The 19,089-nt window shown below is 39.4% G+C and overlaps 1 protein-coding gene across 1 annotated transcript in view; it reads left to right on the top strand.

Annotated features, from left to right (window-relative positions):
* The first annotated feature begins 3,178 nt into the window (after positions 1 to 3,178).
* The window catches only part of RFX8 (regulatory factor X8), a 30,455-nt gene continuing 14,544 nt past the window's right edge, over positions 3,179 to 19,089 (top strand). Inside the window, exons 1-10 of the mRNA XM_085321455.1 lie at positions 3,179 to 3,251; positions 6,248 to 6,309; positions 7,891 to 7,977; positions 12,096 to 12,158; positions 13,736 to 13,799; positions 14,841 to 14,933; positions 15,030 to 15,107; positions 15,643 to 15,756; positions 16,426 to 16,576; positions 18,057 to 18,115. Of these exons, the coding sequence (XP_085177581.1) occupies positions 3,189 to 3,251; positions 6,248 to 6,309; positions 7,891 to 7,977; positions 12,096 to 12,158; positions 13,736 to 13,799; positions 14,841 to 14,933; positions 15,030 to 15,107; positions 15,643 to 15,756; positions 16,426 to 16,576; positions 18,057 to 18,115 (834 nt within the window). The 5' untranslated portion in view covers positions 3,179 to 3,188. The remainder of the gene's footprint in view (positions 3,252 to 6,247; positions 6,310 to 7,890; positions 7,978 to 12,095; positions 12,159 to 13,735; positions 13,800 to 14,840; positions 14,934 to 15,029; positions 15,108 to 15,642; positions 15,757 to 16,425; positions 16,577 to 18,056; positions 18,116 to 19,089) is intronic.

Below are 19,089 nucleotides of genomic sequence, written 5' to 3'. Positions count from 1 at the left end.
GCCGAGCTCCCCCCGCGGGGCGGCGGCGAGGAGCCGCCGGCCCCGCGCTCTGGAACCGGCTTCTAAAGTAAACAGGGCGCCCGCTCCGCCCCGGCGCGGCCCCGCCGGCCGCGATGGCCGAGGCCAGCCCCAGCGCCGCCTCGTACCAGCGCATCACCCGCTGGTGCGTGCCGCCCGCTTGGCTGCCGCGGGCGCAGGGGAGGGGGACGCGCGGAGGGCGGCGGGGGGCTCCTCGCCCCGCGGGGACGAGGGGCGCCGGGGAGCGCGGCCGGGCCGCGGGTCTGCGCGTGTCCCCTCCGCCCGCCGCTGCGGGAGAGGCAGGAACCCGGCTCTGGCCCTGAACGGCGGTTTCGTAAGAGGCTCTGGCGTCATGGTGGTGAAGGAGCGATGGCCCGGCAGCACCCGGCGGCGTTCCCCGAAATGCCATCTCCTGGCAATTCGCGCTGATGTAGAGGGGGGCTGAAGCGCGGGGGAAGGGGTTTCATCCAAGCCTTTCGGCTCGTTGGGGTCTGGCGGCCAAGCTGCYGCTGGCGCCGGCCGACGTCGCTCCCCGCGCCTTGGCTGCCGCGCTTTCGAAGCGCCGTGAGGCCGGCCGCCCTTGCGAGCCGTCCTCTGGCCCCGCGTGCGGGGTCGGGCTCCTCGGCGAGGCGCCTTCCCGTGACGGGGCGAGGTCGAGTCCTCTGTCGCGTGACAGTGAAAGAGGGACACCGGCGTTGCCTTGCTTCTATCCCCAAGCACAGCTGAGCCCAGGCAGTGGAGGGAGCAGTCTGGAAAGTTTGCTTGAACAATAACGTTTATGAGGGAACTTTAAATCTTTATATCCTACGTCTGGGTCACCTTTTCATGCTTTGAAATTTCTAAAATCTGTAGCCTCATCTTTGTGGTTGATATATTGATCATAGCAAACTGGGTTTTGGTCCAGAAATGGTTTAATAGCAGGTATGCAAACTGATATAACGGTCTAGCTACCAAAGCATCGGGTATAGCAGGCAGCCCGCCCCAGAAAAGCTGGAGTACGTTTGAGGTGGTTGCCTGTGCTGCTCATGGGACAATCCCAGGGGAAGGCAAAGAGGGAAGTTAGCAGATAAATAGGGGTGGTCTTCCCACATGTGTTTTTTCTTCACCCTCCAGCTTCCTCCCTCACCGTTCCCTTTCTTGTTGATTTTGATGTCTTGATTAAACAGTTTTGTTTTGATGCATGCCATAAACATTCAGGTTTTGAGAACCTTGGGGCTAATAAGCAAGAAGATAAGCACCACGGTCTTGTCTTTGTAGATTTTTTTCTGATAGGCAGTACTTCTGTATTTCTGTGTCAGCACTAAGAATGTTTGATTTTTTTTTATTTGAAAAAGGCTCATAGTTTAATGAGCAATAATTCATGAARTAAAAGCCCCAGATATTTTTTCGCTAAGCAGTTAAATGTTGAGGCAAAACTATTGGCAGTGACCAGTTAACTAAAGTATGAATTAATTTCTGCCACACTTCTGGCGATTCTTGTGGTCTTATACTAAGGATGAATTTGGATTTAGGCTTATTCTCCTCCAGGACTGCTCAGTTACCAGGGGTTTTGAGATGATTGCTCTGGAAGAAACAAGTATTTCTGGCTGCTGGGCTGCAGGGCTCAGTCAGGACTCTTTATCTGGAGTAAAACTCATCTATGACGATAGTTGCATGATGGGAAGTATAGCATCAGCACACAGGTCCTCTCCCTTTCTCCTGCCTATCCTGGGTGCTGGTTTCTGCTCCTTTCTTTCTTTGTGGCTAGGAAGCATTTCACAGCAGGTGGTAAGGCTGGAGGTAGTGAGGACTTGCAGGCTTAGCTGGGGAAGCAGAGCAGGAGCACAGCCAGTGACTTGGCAGCATGAAGCTGTCGGGTTGGTGGGTGGCAACATGGGCTCCAAGTAGGCAAATACGAGGCATTTCAGGGCCTTTTGCTAGGGAGAGTGAAAACTGGGGGAGGAGGTCAGACTTCTCCCCTGGAAAAAGGGGAGGAGGCATGAATAAAAAGCAGAGTGGAAGCTGAAGCAAGACGTCACTGGCCTGCACAGTAATAATGTTCTCGCTCATGGGTATCAGATGGACTGTGCTCTAGCAAGCCAGTTTGCTGAAGACTTTATCCGTTATATACTGCCACTAAAGCTAATACAAAAAGGCAAACACTGTATAGTTTGAAATCAGGCTGTTAATAAAATGGAGAATGCTGATTTAAAACCTGAACTGCTTATCTCACCTGGTGTTTATGAAAAGTCTGCTTTCTCAACCAACTTGATTATCAGTAAAGACATGGGGAATAACTGGCACCGTGTTGCACTAACATTCATCTGCTAAAATAATTAAATATGCATATATCAATTGGTATAACAGAAGCAGAATCACAGTAAGGAAACACTGGCATACGATCTGTGTGTCATGCTTTGAAAATTAATCTCCTCTCTGCACCAGCTTTGCTTCTGATTTGTACTGCAGGAAGGTATTATCTTCTGACACTGAAGCTGTTGGCATTATCTCATAATTAAAGGCCTTTTTCTGATGAAGGTAATAGCTTAAGCTAATAGATAACTAAGTTCACATCTCCCTCACTTTATTCAAACATGAAGTTGCATTTACTTGACTGTGGCCATTCTGTCAAGTAGGAAGAGCAAGAGCTCTGGCCAAAGGATGGGCATTTGAACATACTTAGCATGAAAATGCTCATGTTATTATCTTTGGTGTCATGGACTGTATAGTTAGAAGATCAAATTTAAGTACTGTTAGGTGCTAATACTTAGCATGTTAGTTTTAGTGTTGCAATGATACTATTAAGTTGTATTTTGTTATTAAAAACTATGAGATCTGGTCTATTCCTTAGCATATCACATGACCTCTTGTAAACTTTGGAAACAAGGAAAGTAGAAGTTAAAATGATAAAAAACAAACTTTAAAAATCTGTAATATATATTTATGAAGATGTCCTTTTTTTTAAGAATACAGATTAGCATAAAAAGACTAGCTCTTATTTTGATTTTACTCCTCTATAAAATGATAGAGTTCACTATAAACCTGGTAAGCTATTAAAACAACAAGCTAACTATCTTCTAGTCCTATCTTCTAATCTTTGCATAAACTAATCGATGTTTTTGTTTTAAAGGATAGCTGATAATTTCTGTGTATGTGAAGGATGCAGTGTGCCCCGTTGTCTACTGTATGAAATGTATGTAGAAAACTGCAGTCAAAATGTCAAGAATCAAGTAAATCCAGCCACCTTTGGAAAGGTACAGAGTAGATAGGATATATAAGATAAGCAGCTGAGCTACCTAAAGAGAAAATGGGACAAGTTTGTATCAAATATATACATTGCATGTCAAATATATACATTACATATCAAGAGAGATTAAATTACAAAAAGGGTGATTACAGTGTATTATGCAGTAATTAATTCAGTGTAGGATCCAGAAAAAAATTGTGTTTCAATGCTTCTGTCAGTTCTTTCATTCCTCTATAGTCGACTTGGGGAGTTGTGTCTTTATTACTTATTTTCTGTGGCAGGTGCACAGAGACTTTTGTTGATGTAGTAATGACAGCTGTGCATGTGTCTTGTCTAATATATTTCTGCTAAGTGTCTTCATGTTGAGACAGTTACACCGGGGAAAAAGTACTCTCTCTGATGGACTTTATTTTCTTCATGGAACTGGTGTATGTTACACTAGCACAGATTTCTTTTGCCAATGTATTTTAGAAGTCTTTAGCAAGGTAAGCAGTGTAAGGATAATACAGTAGTCCTGAGTAATTGCTGCTTCTGTTCTTAAAAGACCTGTTTGATTGCTACGTAATTATAGCTTTCAAGTGGAAAAATCTTTTAGTTCTCAATTCAGTTTTATTGGTGAGGGYTTTATGTTATTTTTTAAGTGTGGGTAGGGAGATTTTGTTCCAAACACATACCAAAAAAGTCTTTGTAGAATCATCCAAGCGAAACAAATGCAGGTATAAAACCTCCTCTCTTTTAAACAGTTATGTTCGTCTAATAAAGAGAAGCTGATACAACCCACAGGGCTTTTACCATTTAAAAATCCCAAGTGCAACAGACACACTCATAGCTACCCAACATTATTTAACAAATTAAAGAAAATAGAATGGCTTGTGGTTATTTGCTGCTCAAACCTTTTTATTCAAAATTTCCTATTGTTACTGCTAATATTCTTCCATTAGTGTGCATGGTAGAAGCTAGGAGGCATTGTTTTAACCCAAAGCCAAATTAATGTAAGTAAAAGTTGTATATGAAATTAATTTTGTTTGTGTGGATAACCTCGTTTTGTTTTAAAACTCATTTATTTCAATTCAGTTGAATGAGATTTTTTTACTGAATAAGTTTATAGCAAATCACTCTTACTTAGGGTTTGACTGATTGGTCTGGCATGATTTATTTGCCACAGCTTAATGATCATCACCTATCCATCAAGCCTGTGGGCAGAATTTGTCTGGCGCAATGTAGATGTCTGCCACGAAGCCAGTCACATCTTAACATTTCCTGGTAGTCAATGGAGAGAAATAGGTAGTTACATGTGATTCCTCTCATCCTAAATTAGTCATCTAAATTAGATCAGATGAAATGTGTTTTGGAATTGCCTGGTTCTCTCTATTGACCATAGTGTGTGCAGTGACTGTCTTAGACATCTCTACCTTGTAGCCTTGTAGGTAAGATTAATCCCAGTCTGTGCACTTCCAGGTGCCCCAGCATGATTGAATTGTCATCTATAAACTAAGCTTTCTTGTGGTTTAAGTTAAGACATTTTCCTTTACAGCTGATACAGACATAGATGAAGTATGAGTCTGGTCATGCTTAGCTGACAATCCATAGCTGCTATTAGTTGATACTTGAAATTATTTATTCGTAGCTTTAACCTACTCAATACATTGCAGTGCAAGTTAACACGTGACAGATGAACAAACTGGAGTGTGGCTGCCTGGTGGTTTGAACTGGTCTGTGTTTCTGCAGCAGGGGACTGTGTGACAAGAGGTTGAGGAGAGCAGGAACTGAATTTCAACCAAAGATGCGCATGCAGTCAGTTACCACAGCTCAGCTAATGCACTGAACTATTCATAACTGGTTAAACTGTGGTAACCTGATTGCATTAGATATGTATATACTGTAATGACATTTGGAGTCAAGCCCTATGTGAATCAAGCTGTGGTGATTGAAGATGTTGCTAATTCCAACTGTGCTATCCCTCTACCCAGATATAACACCACTTCTATAGAAGAGGCAGTGGGAAGGAATACATGCCTTGTGCCAGAGCAGCTGCAGTTATCAGCTGGCCTTTTAGGAAAATGTGAGGTGTACATGTGAGGTGTATGCTCACAGAAATGTGCAAAGAACAGAACCACCCAAACACCGTTAAAGTGAAGCTGCACTTTAGTGTGAGCTGAGGGGATTTATCTTTTACAAGGCCTTCAGACTAACCAAGTACACTTTTCACAAGGTGCAAACTTTGCACTGCTTAGCGGAGGCTCCCTTCRCTCATCCGTAACAGTTTGTACTTGATCCTCTGTTCTTGCTCTGTAGAGAACATTAGGTCAGCTTTCTTTGATTAGCCTCTGTCTTCATAGGATAACTCATGCAGAATAATCATAATGAAGCAGATTATTGTATTAACAGTATCTTATTTTTATGTAGGGCCTAACCGTGACAGATGCTGCATGCCCTCAGTTCACATTTGCCACAGTGATGGTTAAAAAGTCACTGCAGCTTGATGATTCAGGTGCTTTTAAAAACATGTCAGACCCCATCCTCCAAGCGCTCCTTGTAAGTGTGAGTAGTAGGTAGGTTAAGTCCCTTGTATGAACAAGGACTACATGAGTGAGTAAAGCTTGCAGAACTGGCAGAATACTAGACAGTCGCAGTACCTTTATAAGGCCTTAGTCAGATGTACTCTTGCAGATCAAGTTGCCCTAGTTGATAGACAGTAACTGACTGTGTGTGGTCTCCTAATGTTTGCAGCAGGTATGTTTCAGTACAAGGCAAAACAAGCTATTCCTAAAAAATTCATACTTGTGGGAGGTAATCCCTTAGATTACTAGTTTTTTGATCCATAAATCCTGTTTTACTGAGTTGCAGTTCAAGCATTACCATTTGAAAGGTACATGAGAACAGGTATTAGCTTGCAAATGGTAGAAGGCAAAATAAATGATTAAGGAGAAAAGTGTAATAGATACACTTCTGTGTTTTAGAATGAATTAGCCAAATATCTCTTATTTTCTGTTTGCTTTTTAGCTTGTTCGGTTAGTTTTCCCAGGTCTGGGGACAAGAAGGCTGGGCACAAGAGGGAGTGCCAGGTACTGTTTTTGCTTTCTTTGTTTAAAAATCTTATACATGCCTATCCTAACAAAATTTAAAAATGGCTGAATTTTGAGTTCCAGCACTGTGATACACCCACTGAATTGCTGATCGCAGTCTGTAATAAATCACAAGAACAGATTCAGAGTGACTCATGATGACACCAAGTGCATTAAAATAGAGTTAATTCCATGAAACTAACCACACTGGTGTTGCTTTGGTAGTGCATGAATCAGATTGGTTCTAAAAAATTTAATACTCTGAGTTGTATTAGCTTTTACAGCACAGCTTGTGTAGGCAGCCGCAGGACCTCAGAACCTCAGTCAGGGCTCTTGAGATGCTGTGTCAGGAAGACCTGGCTCAGGGACATGCAGGGATGGCAGCTGTGATTAATGTCTGTGCTAGGACCCTTGTGCACTGAGAGTGCTTTTTATCCTTGCACATATCCATGGAGTGACCCAGCATATTTTGGTGGTAAATGGAACTGTTACAAACAATTGAAAACCATTTAAATCAAATCACCTCAGTTTCTCCTCCTACATTTCTCTTCTCTTCCTGTTCTCCTCCTCCTTTCCTCCAGAAGAGCATGGAAAGAAGGAGAATTGAGTTCAATGCACTTTTGTTGATTCAGTGTCCAACTTTATAATCAACTTGTGAACATCTAGACTGGAAAAAGGGATGTTTTAATGGCATTGAGACACAGTAGTTTTACAAGCATTTTGAGTAGTTGTTAAGTATTGGTTCTGAGAATGACATGCACTTACTTGATTTGTCATTTTTCTCCACTAGCCTGGACTTGCTATCAGCTTGATACGGCGAGATCCTTTATTTTGGGGGTGTTTTACCACAGACGCTCCCAGGCTTTTTTTCATACCTGACTGTAATTGGGATGGTGCATGATAGCCCTCAGACTCTATGCACTGTCTTCTCATCAGCAGAAGGTTACCCTCTGCTGGCTGTTTGTGGCCAGAAATTGTTGCATTGCTCTTACCAGCTGACCTGTGCCAGGTAATTAATAATCCAGCCTGAAAATGCCAAGGAAGACCCAGCTGGTGGCACATGGATAGCAGGAATAACCACTCTGCTGTTCACCAAGATTGGCAAAATCTTCAGAGCAGGTCTTGCAAGATTCTTGGGTTTTAACTTGTTAGGACAACAGATGGATCATCCAGTCCATAAGCTGCTGTAAATCATAGTGGTGCAACTGAACTAAATCCTTCATCTTCAGTGGAGGTACAGGGACATACACCAACTCGGACTCTGCTCCCTAGCTTATGTAATTGTTGGATACAAGTTTGTTGCATTCCCTTCACTTACTTACTACATTTGTTCATTTAAAAAAGGTATTGTTACAGTGCTGAAACTGTTAAAAAGTTTGTGAAGTCATTCTAGAAAGATTAGTCAAGTATGTCTCAACTAATCTTATTTTTGAGAAAATAATGTTTCAGTAGAATTGAAAAAATAAATGTAGCTTGCTCTCTTGTTTAAACAGAATGATCAGCTGGAGGAATATGATTTTTTTTGCTGATTTTATCTTGAAAATTGTAGCCCTGTCAATTCATCAGTTTTTTATTTTTTAGGTATCATTATGATGGAATATATGTCAAGAAGAGTTCTTCCTTTTATGCACGTTATTGTTCTCTTCTGTCTGAAAAAAGTTATCACAGGTTTGGGCTYTAAATATTTTAATTATAAAAGGTCACATGAAAATCTATATATTGTCTGTATATAAAAATCTGTAAGTCATCTGATGAGCACTGAAAATAATACTGTTTTTCTTGTTGCAGCAATGCTATGCCATTAGATAATGTCACTAATAGAGAAGCTCCATTTTGAATAAGTAGCCTGCCTAATTGGACTTCCTTGGATTTGGCACTTTAAACATATAGCTCTTAAGAGCAGGAACTCTTGCCAAAAAATAAAAGAAGAGCTAATATATTGAGAATCTAAATGGAAGCTAAAATAAACATAAAATAAAATTGCTTAATGACATTGTAGCACCTTGTTAAATAGTAGGCTGAAAAGATACGCATTAAAGTATAAATAACTGCATTGTTTTGAAGAGAGACCTGTATGTAGTCATTTGTTATCTATTTTTTTACTACTTGAACTCATGAGGCATATTATTTTCAAAGTACTTCCTGTTATGTATTGAAATTACAGATTCTAAAATCATCTTTTGTAAGGAAGCAGCAATGAGAAAATTTGTAAGAGAAGAGTATAAACTGATTGCAAAAATTCAAACTCTCAAAACAATTGAAGAATGCAAGATACTTAGGCAAACTGTAAACTAGAGACTTGATCATATTCCAGTAATAGGAATTGAACTCTAAAAAGAGTTCTCATGATTAAGCTCAGAGTCAAGGTAAACAAACTACAGGTTTATGTTTCTCCTGCATCACACCTTGAGTAGTCATACCTGAGAAAAGAGGAAGTGAAATGCTGCCAATTCAAAATCTATTCTTTTACAGTTTTGCACTTATTTTTTGCACTCTTGCATTTGCACAGGAGAAACAAAATTGGGTCGCACACTTTGCCTTGGACTTTGGAGACCGAGGTTCATATCCTCCTTCTTTTATATACTCATGCATCAYCTTAATGTGCATTCTATGTTTTGGTATCCATTTGTTAAAATAGAYGTAATAACATTTCTCCATAGCACGAATGCTGTAGATATACCAGAAAGACTATTAAGCACCCAGATATTTTGGTGAGGATGAAAGCTGTTTCGGTGTTTGTGATATTTCAGATTATAGGTACGTATGTGCATATATGTTCTTCAGAAGACTGGGAAGATTATACCAATGGATTTGTTGCCCTTTTCCACTGATTTTTTTTAGCACAGTAATGTTGCAGAAGTCCGTAGAGTGACAATGATGCAATGGTAAAGAACAGAACAGAGTGAAGCGTCAGACCCTGTATATGATCAAGTAACAATCGGTTGTTGTGAAACTAAACAAATTATTCTTWGGCAACTTGAGGCTCAGTTCACCCTTATTAAAGTAATCCCTATCCCTAGCTACCTAGTACACCCAGTATAATCAGAACAGGCCTTAGGTTTGGCATCTATAATGGAGAAAACTGTATCTTAGCCACTGTTCAAGAAATATTGCAGATATGGGGCTGACTCTGTTCAGGAAAAGAATAGTATTTTTTCCTGAACTGTCCCTTGAAAACAGCTAGCTCAATGTGCCTAGTGGAAGTGCTGCTAGTTCTGGAAATATGAAAGGGCAGACAGAACAGAACAATTTGTATTATTAGTCTTTTTTTTCTCTGAAGGTAGAAGCCTGCTGAAATTACAAAAAGTAAGAGGAACTATATGGAAATGACATTGGCTAAGTTGAGGCAAGCTGCAGGAATAGTCATTAGCCACTGTTGAGCACCAGAAGTACCAACTATGTCAGCATATCTTGTGTCATTTGCCCATCACAGGAAACAAACTGCTTTCCTTGCAGGCCTAGAGAATAGTCTACAGCCCATGCTTACTTGCATGGGAGTCACTGCACTGACTGTAGGGCTTCTGTTTTCTGTTAGCTGCCAGAGATGCCTTCCAGGACACCTACTCCTAAAAGAATATCTTTAATTTGGTCAAACTGAGGAAAAAGAGACGTAGTGTAGAGGGCTTGCATCAAGTAACCATGTAGTGATCTTGGTACAGCTTCTTGGGATAACTTTTTCAAAATTAAAAACTCAGAAAATATAAATTGTTTCAGATAAGACCAGCTTTCTAGCTTCAGTAGAAAAGTAGGAAAGTCTCTATGAGGATTTTTGTCCAATGCTTCCTTTGTTTAAGACAGTTACAAGAAGTGATTAAGCTGTCTTGTGAAGCCAGATGGCTGAAATGAGAACAGATTCCACTTTAAATGCTGCCACTTGTCACTGTCCAGAGCCAGTGCACACATCAGGAACACCTGGGCAGTTGAGTGTCCCAGTTACTTCGTAATMTTCTTTATCAGAAAGAAACAGAGAGAGAAAACAGTGAAAAAGCACAAAGCAAAGCCAGAGAAGCGTGAGTACCGTAACTCTGAAAAAAATAATTAGGCCAGCAACAAAATAAAATGCAGCTTGGACTAAGTAAGTCTGCATAAAGTACGCATAAAGAAAATACCTGACTGTTTCTCCTCTGATGGGGAACAACTTGCAGAACCTTTGTTTTGACTTAAAAGTCAAGAAGGGATAACAGCACCAGTGCATCCTCACTGACCTGTGTAGGGTTCAGGGCTTTTTGAATTCAGAATTAATTTTTCATTGATCCAAGAAAGTTGGTATAAATACTACTAATAGATTGTAGTTTTGGGGGGTTTGGATTTTTTTTTTTTTTTTTTTTAGAAAGAGATTAATCAAAGCCTGGGGATTTTTCTACCTGCAAGGACAAATTTCCTGAGACAATCTTATAATTGCAGCAGGGATGTTTGACCCATAACTTCTCAGTTTGAAATAGGGTATTGGTGTGGAAATTTCTGACTTCCAGTGACGAAGACTTTTAATATGTTTTTGCCGTGCAGTGCAATTGCTGGTCTGTGGACCAGACCCAGCTAATGGGATATAGCCCTCTGGCTTGTTGCCATTTTCCCCTGGCAGAGACAGCAAATGACTGTTTAAGTACTGATCATGGCCTGAATACCTATTGCTTCCTCGCATGCCTGAATACGATCCAACATGCAGATGCTCTTTCTGTTTAATCAGCCTGAGGGGAAGGTGGAGTCAGAAGCCCAGCTGAGAGCCCAGCATACCTGCCCAACCTGTGAGCTAGTGAGGAAACAGATGGTTTTAAATTTGGGATCCACCATTGCTAATTACTGAAAACAATCTTTGTTGACCATATTAAGGTTGCTGTCGGTTGAGACAGTGCTGGTAGAAAGGAACTGGGCCCTTAAATAGTCTGGCAGGTTGGGAACTTTGCTTATTGGTGCAATATAAATAGCAATAAGACTGTAATTGTTTGCCTTTGGCTCCAAAGAAGGCATTTGTCTGTTGATAGTCAGCAAAGTTTTGGATATATCAGTTTGCCTTGTTGAAATGTGGGCACAGTAGGGGTGATGGTGATGTTCTCAAAAAACAATTGTGGGTTGGTGTGTTTGGAAATCTTAGATTGAAGGTATTGCTGCTGCCACTCAGATGATGATATTGTTGTGAAAGTAGTGTAAATAAACAGAACTGTAACTGACTGAATGTCCAAATGTATTAAGGAGATCCGAACAAATATATTATTTTGATTTTTGTATTGTGTATTTGTATTTTGTATTTGAAGTTTGTATTACAGTAGGGTGTCTTTGAGGAGTGGGAGCTTTGAGGAGGTGCTTTCCATAAAATGGTACCTGCTCTGGCAGATGAAGGAGTATGGCAGTGTTAACAAAAATGTGAGCACATTTTGGCTTTGTAAGAGTTACTTTATGATTCTAGTAATATGGAAGGTTTGAGCCTCTTACTTTCTTGTGAAGCAAACTTGTGATTTTTTTTTTATAGAAAAATCTAATGTGATTCCTCAGGAATGGACTGGCAAATGTTAATGGGGCCTTGATAGTCAACAGCATGCACATTCAGCAGCCTCCCTCGTTTCATTCTTCTTTGTCTTTCCTGTTTGCCTCCTCCATTAGCTTTTTTTTTTCCATCCCAGTCATTGTATTTTCTATTTTAGCTCCAGTTCCCACCTCATAGCATCATCCATACTCAGCAAGATATACAGTTAAATTCCTTGCAATTTTATTGCTACTGTTTTTTTTCCCCTTCTTCCACCCACCACCTTTTTTTGGTTTTTTTTTTTTTTTGCATGTCTTGTCTTTAGGCACCGTGTTTCACAGGAAGGGGACAGTTCTCCGTGCCAGTCAAGCACATGTATGGGTGCTGGGTAAGTCTGAATCACATTTGCTAACAACAGGAGCATGTAGATGTTAATATTCCATAGCAAAGAGGAGATAGGTATTTGCACTTAATTATCACTAAGCTTTCATCTGGCTGCTGCAGAGYGGAGAAGGCGACCGCTTGTCTGTTTCTAGGCAGCTCCCGTTCTCACATTGACGGGCCCGCACAAGGGGTGAGCCCGGGAGCCAGCACGCCCCAGCCTGCTGAACGAGAGCATTGCTGAGACGTGTTGCCATAGCAGCAGCAGAAGATACAGCTGGCCGCCTTCTCAGTCAGAGCAGGAACTGGAAAATATTCGTTAATTTTGTATCACAGGYTTTAGAAATCTGCAAGAATGACCCATTTAAAAGAAGCGTTATGGAGCATGTCTACCTACATATTCTTCTGCTTGCCCAGCAACGGACTTTAAAAGATGTGGGGAAAGGAGTGTTGCTAAACATAAGCAATATTAAGGTTGTGCCCTGTAACAGTTTTTAGCAGACAGCTTTTTCTTTCGGTGTAGCACAGTTTTCRGGAAGAGGTAATATTTCAGGTGGTAAAGGTCAGTCTTGTGGACAGGAAGTGGTCCCTGTCCTAATGAGGAACATTGCTTAGACTGTAGAGAATTGTGAGGAGCATTCTCAATGGCTTGCATTTCTAAGCAGATAAACTGCTGCGTTTTGTCTTCTGCCTTTTCAGTGCATATGGTGGCACCCTGATTTATAATAAATCAAGGAATGAAACTCTGCAGTCGCCAGCACACAATCAGTATCTGATTAGATAGCCCGAGTGTTGGCTTCTGGGCACTCACCAATGGAAGCACATTTTTTCCAAAGCCTTGACTATGACCCTCCAAAATAAGGACCCTGGAGTTCTTCACAGGCAGCGAGCAGGTGTCATCAACAGATGGGGGTTCTAATGGAGGAATCCAAACCTCACAGCATGTCCTTTTTTCTGGCAGTCTTATTTATCTCTCCTTGAAGATTAACCTCATTGAAACAGGCTTGGAGAGAGGTAGGAGATGCTAAAGCAAGAAAGCAGTCTGTGGTTCTCACATTGCTGGTTTTCCAGTCTAATTGTCAAACCGGCTTCCTCTGCAGGTTCTCATGAATTCTGAGGTGTGGAACATCATGGAAAACTTGCAAAGGAAACTGAGGRTAGAGTCTTTATTAGTCTGTATCTGAACTGATGAGGGGTGAAAAATGGATATACTATGTAACCAGAGCAGGAGGGTATTTACGCTTTCATTATTTGCATGTTTATAGTTATTTGGATCATTGCAAAGGAACTGCAATTATAAAGAGAAAATCATGATTTTGGTACAAGAAGGTGGAAGACTTTGCACTGTTAAATGGCTAATATTTTACTGTCTTTTTAATCATTCAGTTTTATCTTAAAATGAACTGTCTTCAGACTAATTAGAAAATCATGGGGATTCTGAAAGAGTTTTATTTTTTTTCAGAAACTAAATGTTATATACTTTAGCCTAGTGCATTCTATCCAGTTTGAGATCATTTGCATACTAAACACAGAAGGAATTGGTAGTTTTTTTWAAGGGTTTTTATGTTGTGCATTTCACCACAGTGGAGATGCCTGCAGTTCTGGAGATGCAGCTGATTGCAAGAGCAATAGCCAAGAAAAAGGAACAGTGAGTTTTGGATAAATTAAAACTTTCAGCAAAATGGATATCTGTATGTTTAATTAGAACTGCTATATGAAATGTTTTAATGAAGTGCAGTTAACCARTTGTATTATTTGAAATAATCTTTCTGTGCATAGTCTCACTAAATGCTTACATCTCCCATTCTTATTTCACCTGGTAGTTAAGTATTTTTATTGTCTCAGTGACAGCTCAAACAATTTTATCTGTGCTGAGAGTGGAAACTGTGGCTCTGTGCCCAGGTTTTGAATACCAGGGGAGTTAGTGGGCACAACCTTCTTTGTCTGAGATCCACAGTTAGAGACCCTCATGCTACTGAGCCAGTGTCTTTTCAATTCACTGAGAGTTTATTGGCATGATAAGTATTTAAATACTGTGAAAGGRTTAAGAAAAAAAGAACTCAATCCCTGTTCAGCAAGAAGGGATGATACTAGGCCAACCTGTGGCTKTTCTCAAATAAGCGTGTTGTTATGAATTGGCTTGACACTGGAATTGCTGGAAGTCAGACASCAGAACATGAGCAACAGAATTATGTGGACCAAAGTGAAGAAAGAGAAGAGACTGGATGTCTTATTTTTACAGAGCGCTCAGATACGGTAATGAGTGCAATGAAGTGTATGTAATGACAACTGATGAAAAATGTGCTGTCACCTCTATAGCAGAGCCAACTATCTGTAGCCTTATTTAGAAGGTTACAACTGTGAAATGAGTACTATGGAAAATATATGTGTAAGATATGTATAGCATTAAATATTCACTTGCTTTGAAAAGAAATGGATGTACTCTTTAGGATTGAAGTATTTAGTCAAGCATGCTTGTTTCTTTCATCCACCCTTTCTAAAGAAAGAGACAAGCAGTTCTGTGGAGAAGTCAATGCTATTAAAAAATAATGTTATGCAACTTTTAAAAGTACTTAATACCTTTAATACAAATGACAGGATAATTGTGTGASTTTTTATTGTTTAAAATAAATTTTCTTATATTGAGAGTAAAGATTTGCACTGTTTCCCTTCTGTCATTAATTTGAAGAATGAAGAAAACAGTTTTGAATACTCATTACCTGAATTCAGGAGACTCTATTCTTGGGAGCAAGAGCTAGGGAAGAAACACCCCTATGAACTGGTATGTTCTCTGCTTCTGGTATGAATCAGTAATCAAGCAAATTACCTCTTTGCATGTGCGATCTTYTTGTATGCTGCTTTTGTTCACATTTTCTAGGTTGCTCTGCTTGCAAATGAGTATTGTAGCTATTGTCAAGATATTTTACAGAATGTGAGAAAGGAAGAGCTTGACAAGGTATGCCTTGCCTCTACTTGAGAAACTTTCATTTYAATGACAGCATACAATTGTCAGGATAAAATTGTTTCCTTATAGCTTATTTACCTCTGGGTCTTATCTAAGGTAGATGATCATTTATAGACAAAAGGCACATTCAGTCAGATCATTTTGGAATTTTTAATTGCCATAACATGCTTTGAGGACTTGATTCTGTAGGCATATCCCAAGCATTCCTAACACACCAACAGGTCTGAGCTTAGCATGGAACACAATCACCATGGACACCTCTCTTTCATTTTATCAGCGTATCTATGACCAGACCTACATTTCTTTGCTTCTTTCTTCTTTCTTAYGCTCCTTTACAAGCTTCAAGCTAGGATTCAGCTTGCTGTCCCYGGATGCTTCTACTTATGCTTGAGCCTGGCCAGGCAGAGAGTCAAGCTCAAAAATAATACTTTTGCTTCTGTGCTAATATGTATTGTTTTATTGATTTATGCTTCACATTTCACAAATGCAAAATYAGTGGAAATTAATAAAGGACTTTGTGCAATAGGTTGAAGACTCTATCATATCATTCTGGAAGTCTTTGCAGCCTGAAACAACAAAACTTATGTCATTGCCAGATGTGTGCCAGCTGTTCAAATACTATGATAGGCAGCTGTTCAAGGTACTGTAGACACATTTGTTTGTTGTAATTATTTTATTATCTGTTTGTATCTTTTCAGTGGTTCTACCTGAGGAGAAAAATCAGATTTTTACTATATGCTGTACAGTGAGATTTTTATTTGAACCTCAAATCTGTTCTTTGTATTTTATTTTGAAATAGTACTGTTTAAATTTTGAAAGAAATCAGTGGGATTTGAGATAACTTCCATTCTGCTGCGACATGTTCCTTTGAAAGTCCCTAACATCACTGGAGTATGCTGTTATAGATGTAATGTCTTCTGGCATGAGCATGTATGTGACTGAAGTAGTGACTGATAGCTGTTTTCTAAACYATGAGGGTGTTATTTTTCCTTTGATAATACCTCTTTATAGACTTTCTCAGTGACATTCCACATAGAAATAGGCAGTTTGCTGTTCAACATGATTTGCTTCYTTCTTACAGCTGTTTATCAAGTAGTGCCTAGTAATTAATTCAGGAAACAGTATTTATAGTAAAGATCTTTTCGCTTCTGCTAGTAAAGTGAATGTAGCTTAACAGTCAACTTCAGTGAAGTAAAAAATGRTCTTATAGTATAATTTATGTTTAAGCCGTAAATATAATTTTGTTTCATGCTTCTGTAAATATCTGTAGTACACCAATCATACRCAGTTACATGAATTTGTATTATAGGAAATGGAGAACATTCTACTTAATGATTTCCTGGAGGATGTGTCTATACAATACTTGAAATCAATCAGATCRTTCAGTAAAAATGTTAAATTTTGGCTGCTTAATGCTTTGGAAGAGTTTCCATTACTGCTCCGAAAGTCCAAATTTAAAGGTATGTTTGAGTAATAGATTTTCAGAAAATAATATTTGTTTGAACTGCAGAGAAGACTATATAGCAAGACTTTTGCATAATTTAATTTTAAAACTTTTTTAGCTGACATAATATTGTTAGTAGTGAGGACTAGAGTTAGTTGGGATACAGTTAAAAATAAATAGTCTCAAATAATGTGTGAGAACAAATTTAAGYCAAATTATTCCCAGTTTATGGTAAATTAGAGTGTGCTTGAATCTTTTTAAAGCTCTGTCTCTTGCCATGATCATTCTGGCTGTGTAAGTGATTATGAGTAATATGCAGTGAAGGCATCCTCTCTAACAATTAAGTATTGCTSCATCTCTTCACCTTGCAAGTGGTTTTATGAAGATAAATTAGTTAATAGCTATAGGACAGTTCACTATTGAAGTGAAAATAAAATCATAGGCCCTTAAGGAAACTGTAACTTTCATTAGAATAGGATTTGAATAGTGTGTAATGTATAAAAGTGTGTGTATGTGTGTGTTTGTAAATATTTATGTCAATTCATATATATATATATTTATATATGATGCTAAAGCATTTGRCTAAAACAAAATGTTGCTCAATTGCTCATTGAGCGCAGATCATCTCAGTGTCAAAGCAGAGCTTCTGTGTAGACAAGTGATTGTATTATTATTATTTTGCAGAAAAGATTTGCAGAGTCAGTCTTAATTCTTAACTTTTGAATATTTGGCAAAGCAAACTTAGAAATGTATTTTTAACATATCTATACATGGAAGTATATGTAATTAATCAGATACAATCCTTTCTATACGCATCCTGTATGTTCTGGTTTGTATAAACTTCAGAGAAGCAGAAATTTTCACTTGAAAACCTTTTTACTTGAAAAATGGTTGCYTGTGTGCAGAAGTGTGTAAATCGTTTTATACTTGATCTTTCRTAAACTAAGAATCAATTATTTTATATTTTATTCTAAAAAGATATTCTTGCACTACACGTTTCGTAATTCTAACACATTATGAACAGGACCAAATAGAACCAAAGAAATCCACTTTTATTAAYGCTACTGCAGAATTGCAGATGCACAAAGGTGAAGACTTAGACTTTTTAGTCAAAGTGCGGAAGGTTTACAATTAATGTTGCTTTCATTGATCTTAAACCATACCTGTAAAACAGTGTTGCTCTTGATTAAGAAGTATTTAATGTAAAAATTAATTTGAAGTATTTTTCCTTTGTGTGATTTGCTAACAGATTTCCATTGAAGGAAAAGTGGTAACACAGGCAGCTGCAGTTTGCAAGCTTTAAACCCATAGTGTCTCGAATGCATAATGCTGGCTCAGTGCCCTCACTGTGCCCTGGTTTAGCTGTTACATTGCTCCCTCAGGGATCCACTTTCTAGCTTAAAAGAGATATCTTCATTACTTCATTGCTACTACATTATTAGTGTTTAGGAATGTAAAATGCCAATGATATGAAACATCTGCCTCTTCTTTAACAGAAGTTACAGTGTTTGTAAAAAGACTCAGAAGAAAGACATATCTTTCTAATATGGCCAAGGTAAGTTCCAGAATTCTAAAAACTAAACAAAAAAGAGCATCTCATTCACTCTAGAAGACCRACCTGAGAAAGTTTCATGTATCAGATGTTCCACTGTAGTACAACAGCAAAACAAGTGTTTTTATTTGTATACTGACTATCCTCTGAACTGTGCTCACTCTCCTACCCGTCTCTTCCTATGCAGTARGTATGCTGAAGCGGCCTTTTCTTTCTCTTTGGCTTCTGTGTAAACCTCTGAGATAGAGTCAGTGGTCCTCCAGGGAGCGGAGAACAACCGCAGTAGTTGGTAGTAGTTGGAGGGTTCAGATGAGGGTTTGCAGTATCTTTACCCAGCCATAGAAAGTAACACATGCTGGAGTTACCCTAAAGTTGTTTTTGTGTAGCATCCTGTCCACTGTCTTTGAAGAGCACTATAGCAGCCTTTATAAAGGAAACCACTAATACCTCAGTTTCACTGAAGCYGTGCTCTTGGGAAGCTGAGCATAAGATCTTTAAGGGCTGATACTGTTGCAGAGACCCTGAGCTTTTTCATGGACCCTTGGGGATCTACACTCTCTGCCTAGAGAGTGCTGAAGGAGCATTTTGGGGGTGTATCCTCTGAACGTTCCTTCTCAGGGTCATCACTCTGGCTTTTTTTTTCTTGGGAAGAATGAGACAAAATGGGAGTTCTCAAACCATTATCTCCTTCTACTTTTTGCTCTACAGTATCATTCGTCTCAGCTACAGTGGCAGAGGAGATACATCAGCCCTTTGAACAGTGTTGTATATTGTTTCATCAAACTGCAGTTAACTTAGTGCTGTTTAAGTATAATGGGCTGTACCCTGCCTGTAGGRTTCCTTCCATTGCTGGCCTTAGATACCTCCAAATAGTTGGCTTTTGAGGTAGTCCAGGATACAGTAGAGCAGATAGGTAATGAATGGGGAAGAAAGCAGAAGAAAGTAGGCAATATATTGGCTCCTGTGCTTCAAAGAGC

The sequence above is a fragment of the Rhea americana genome, unplaced genomic scaffold (genome assembly GCF_003343005.1).
Source record: "Rhea americana isolate MKP2758 unplaced genomic scaffold, rheAme1 scaffold_7, whole genome shotgun sequence".
Lineage (NCBI taxonomy): Eukaryota > Metazoa > Chordata > Aves > Rheiformes > Rheidae > Rhea > Rhea americana.
Note: the sequence above shows the minus strand (reverse complement) of the source record. Positions and strands in the feature narration are given on the sequence as shown.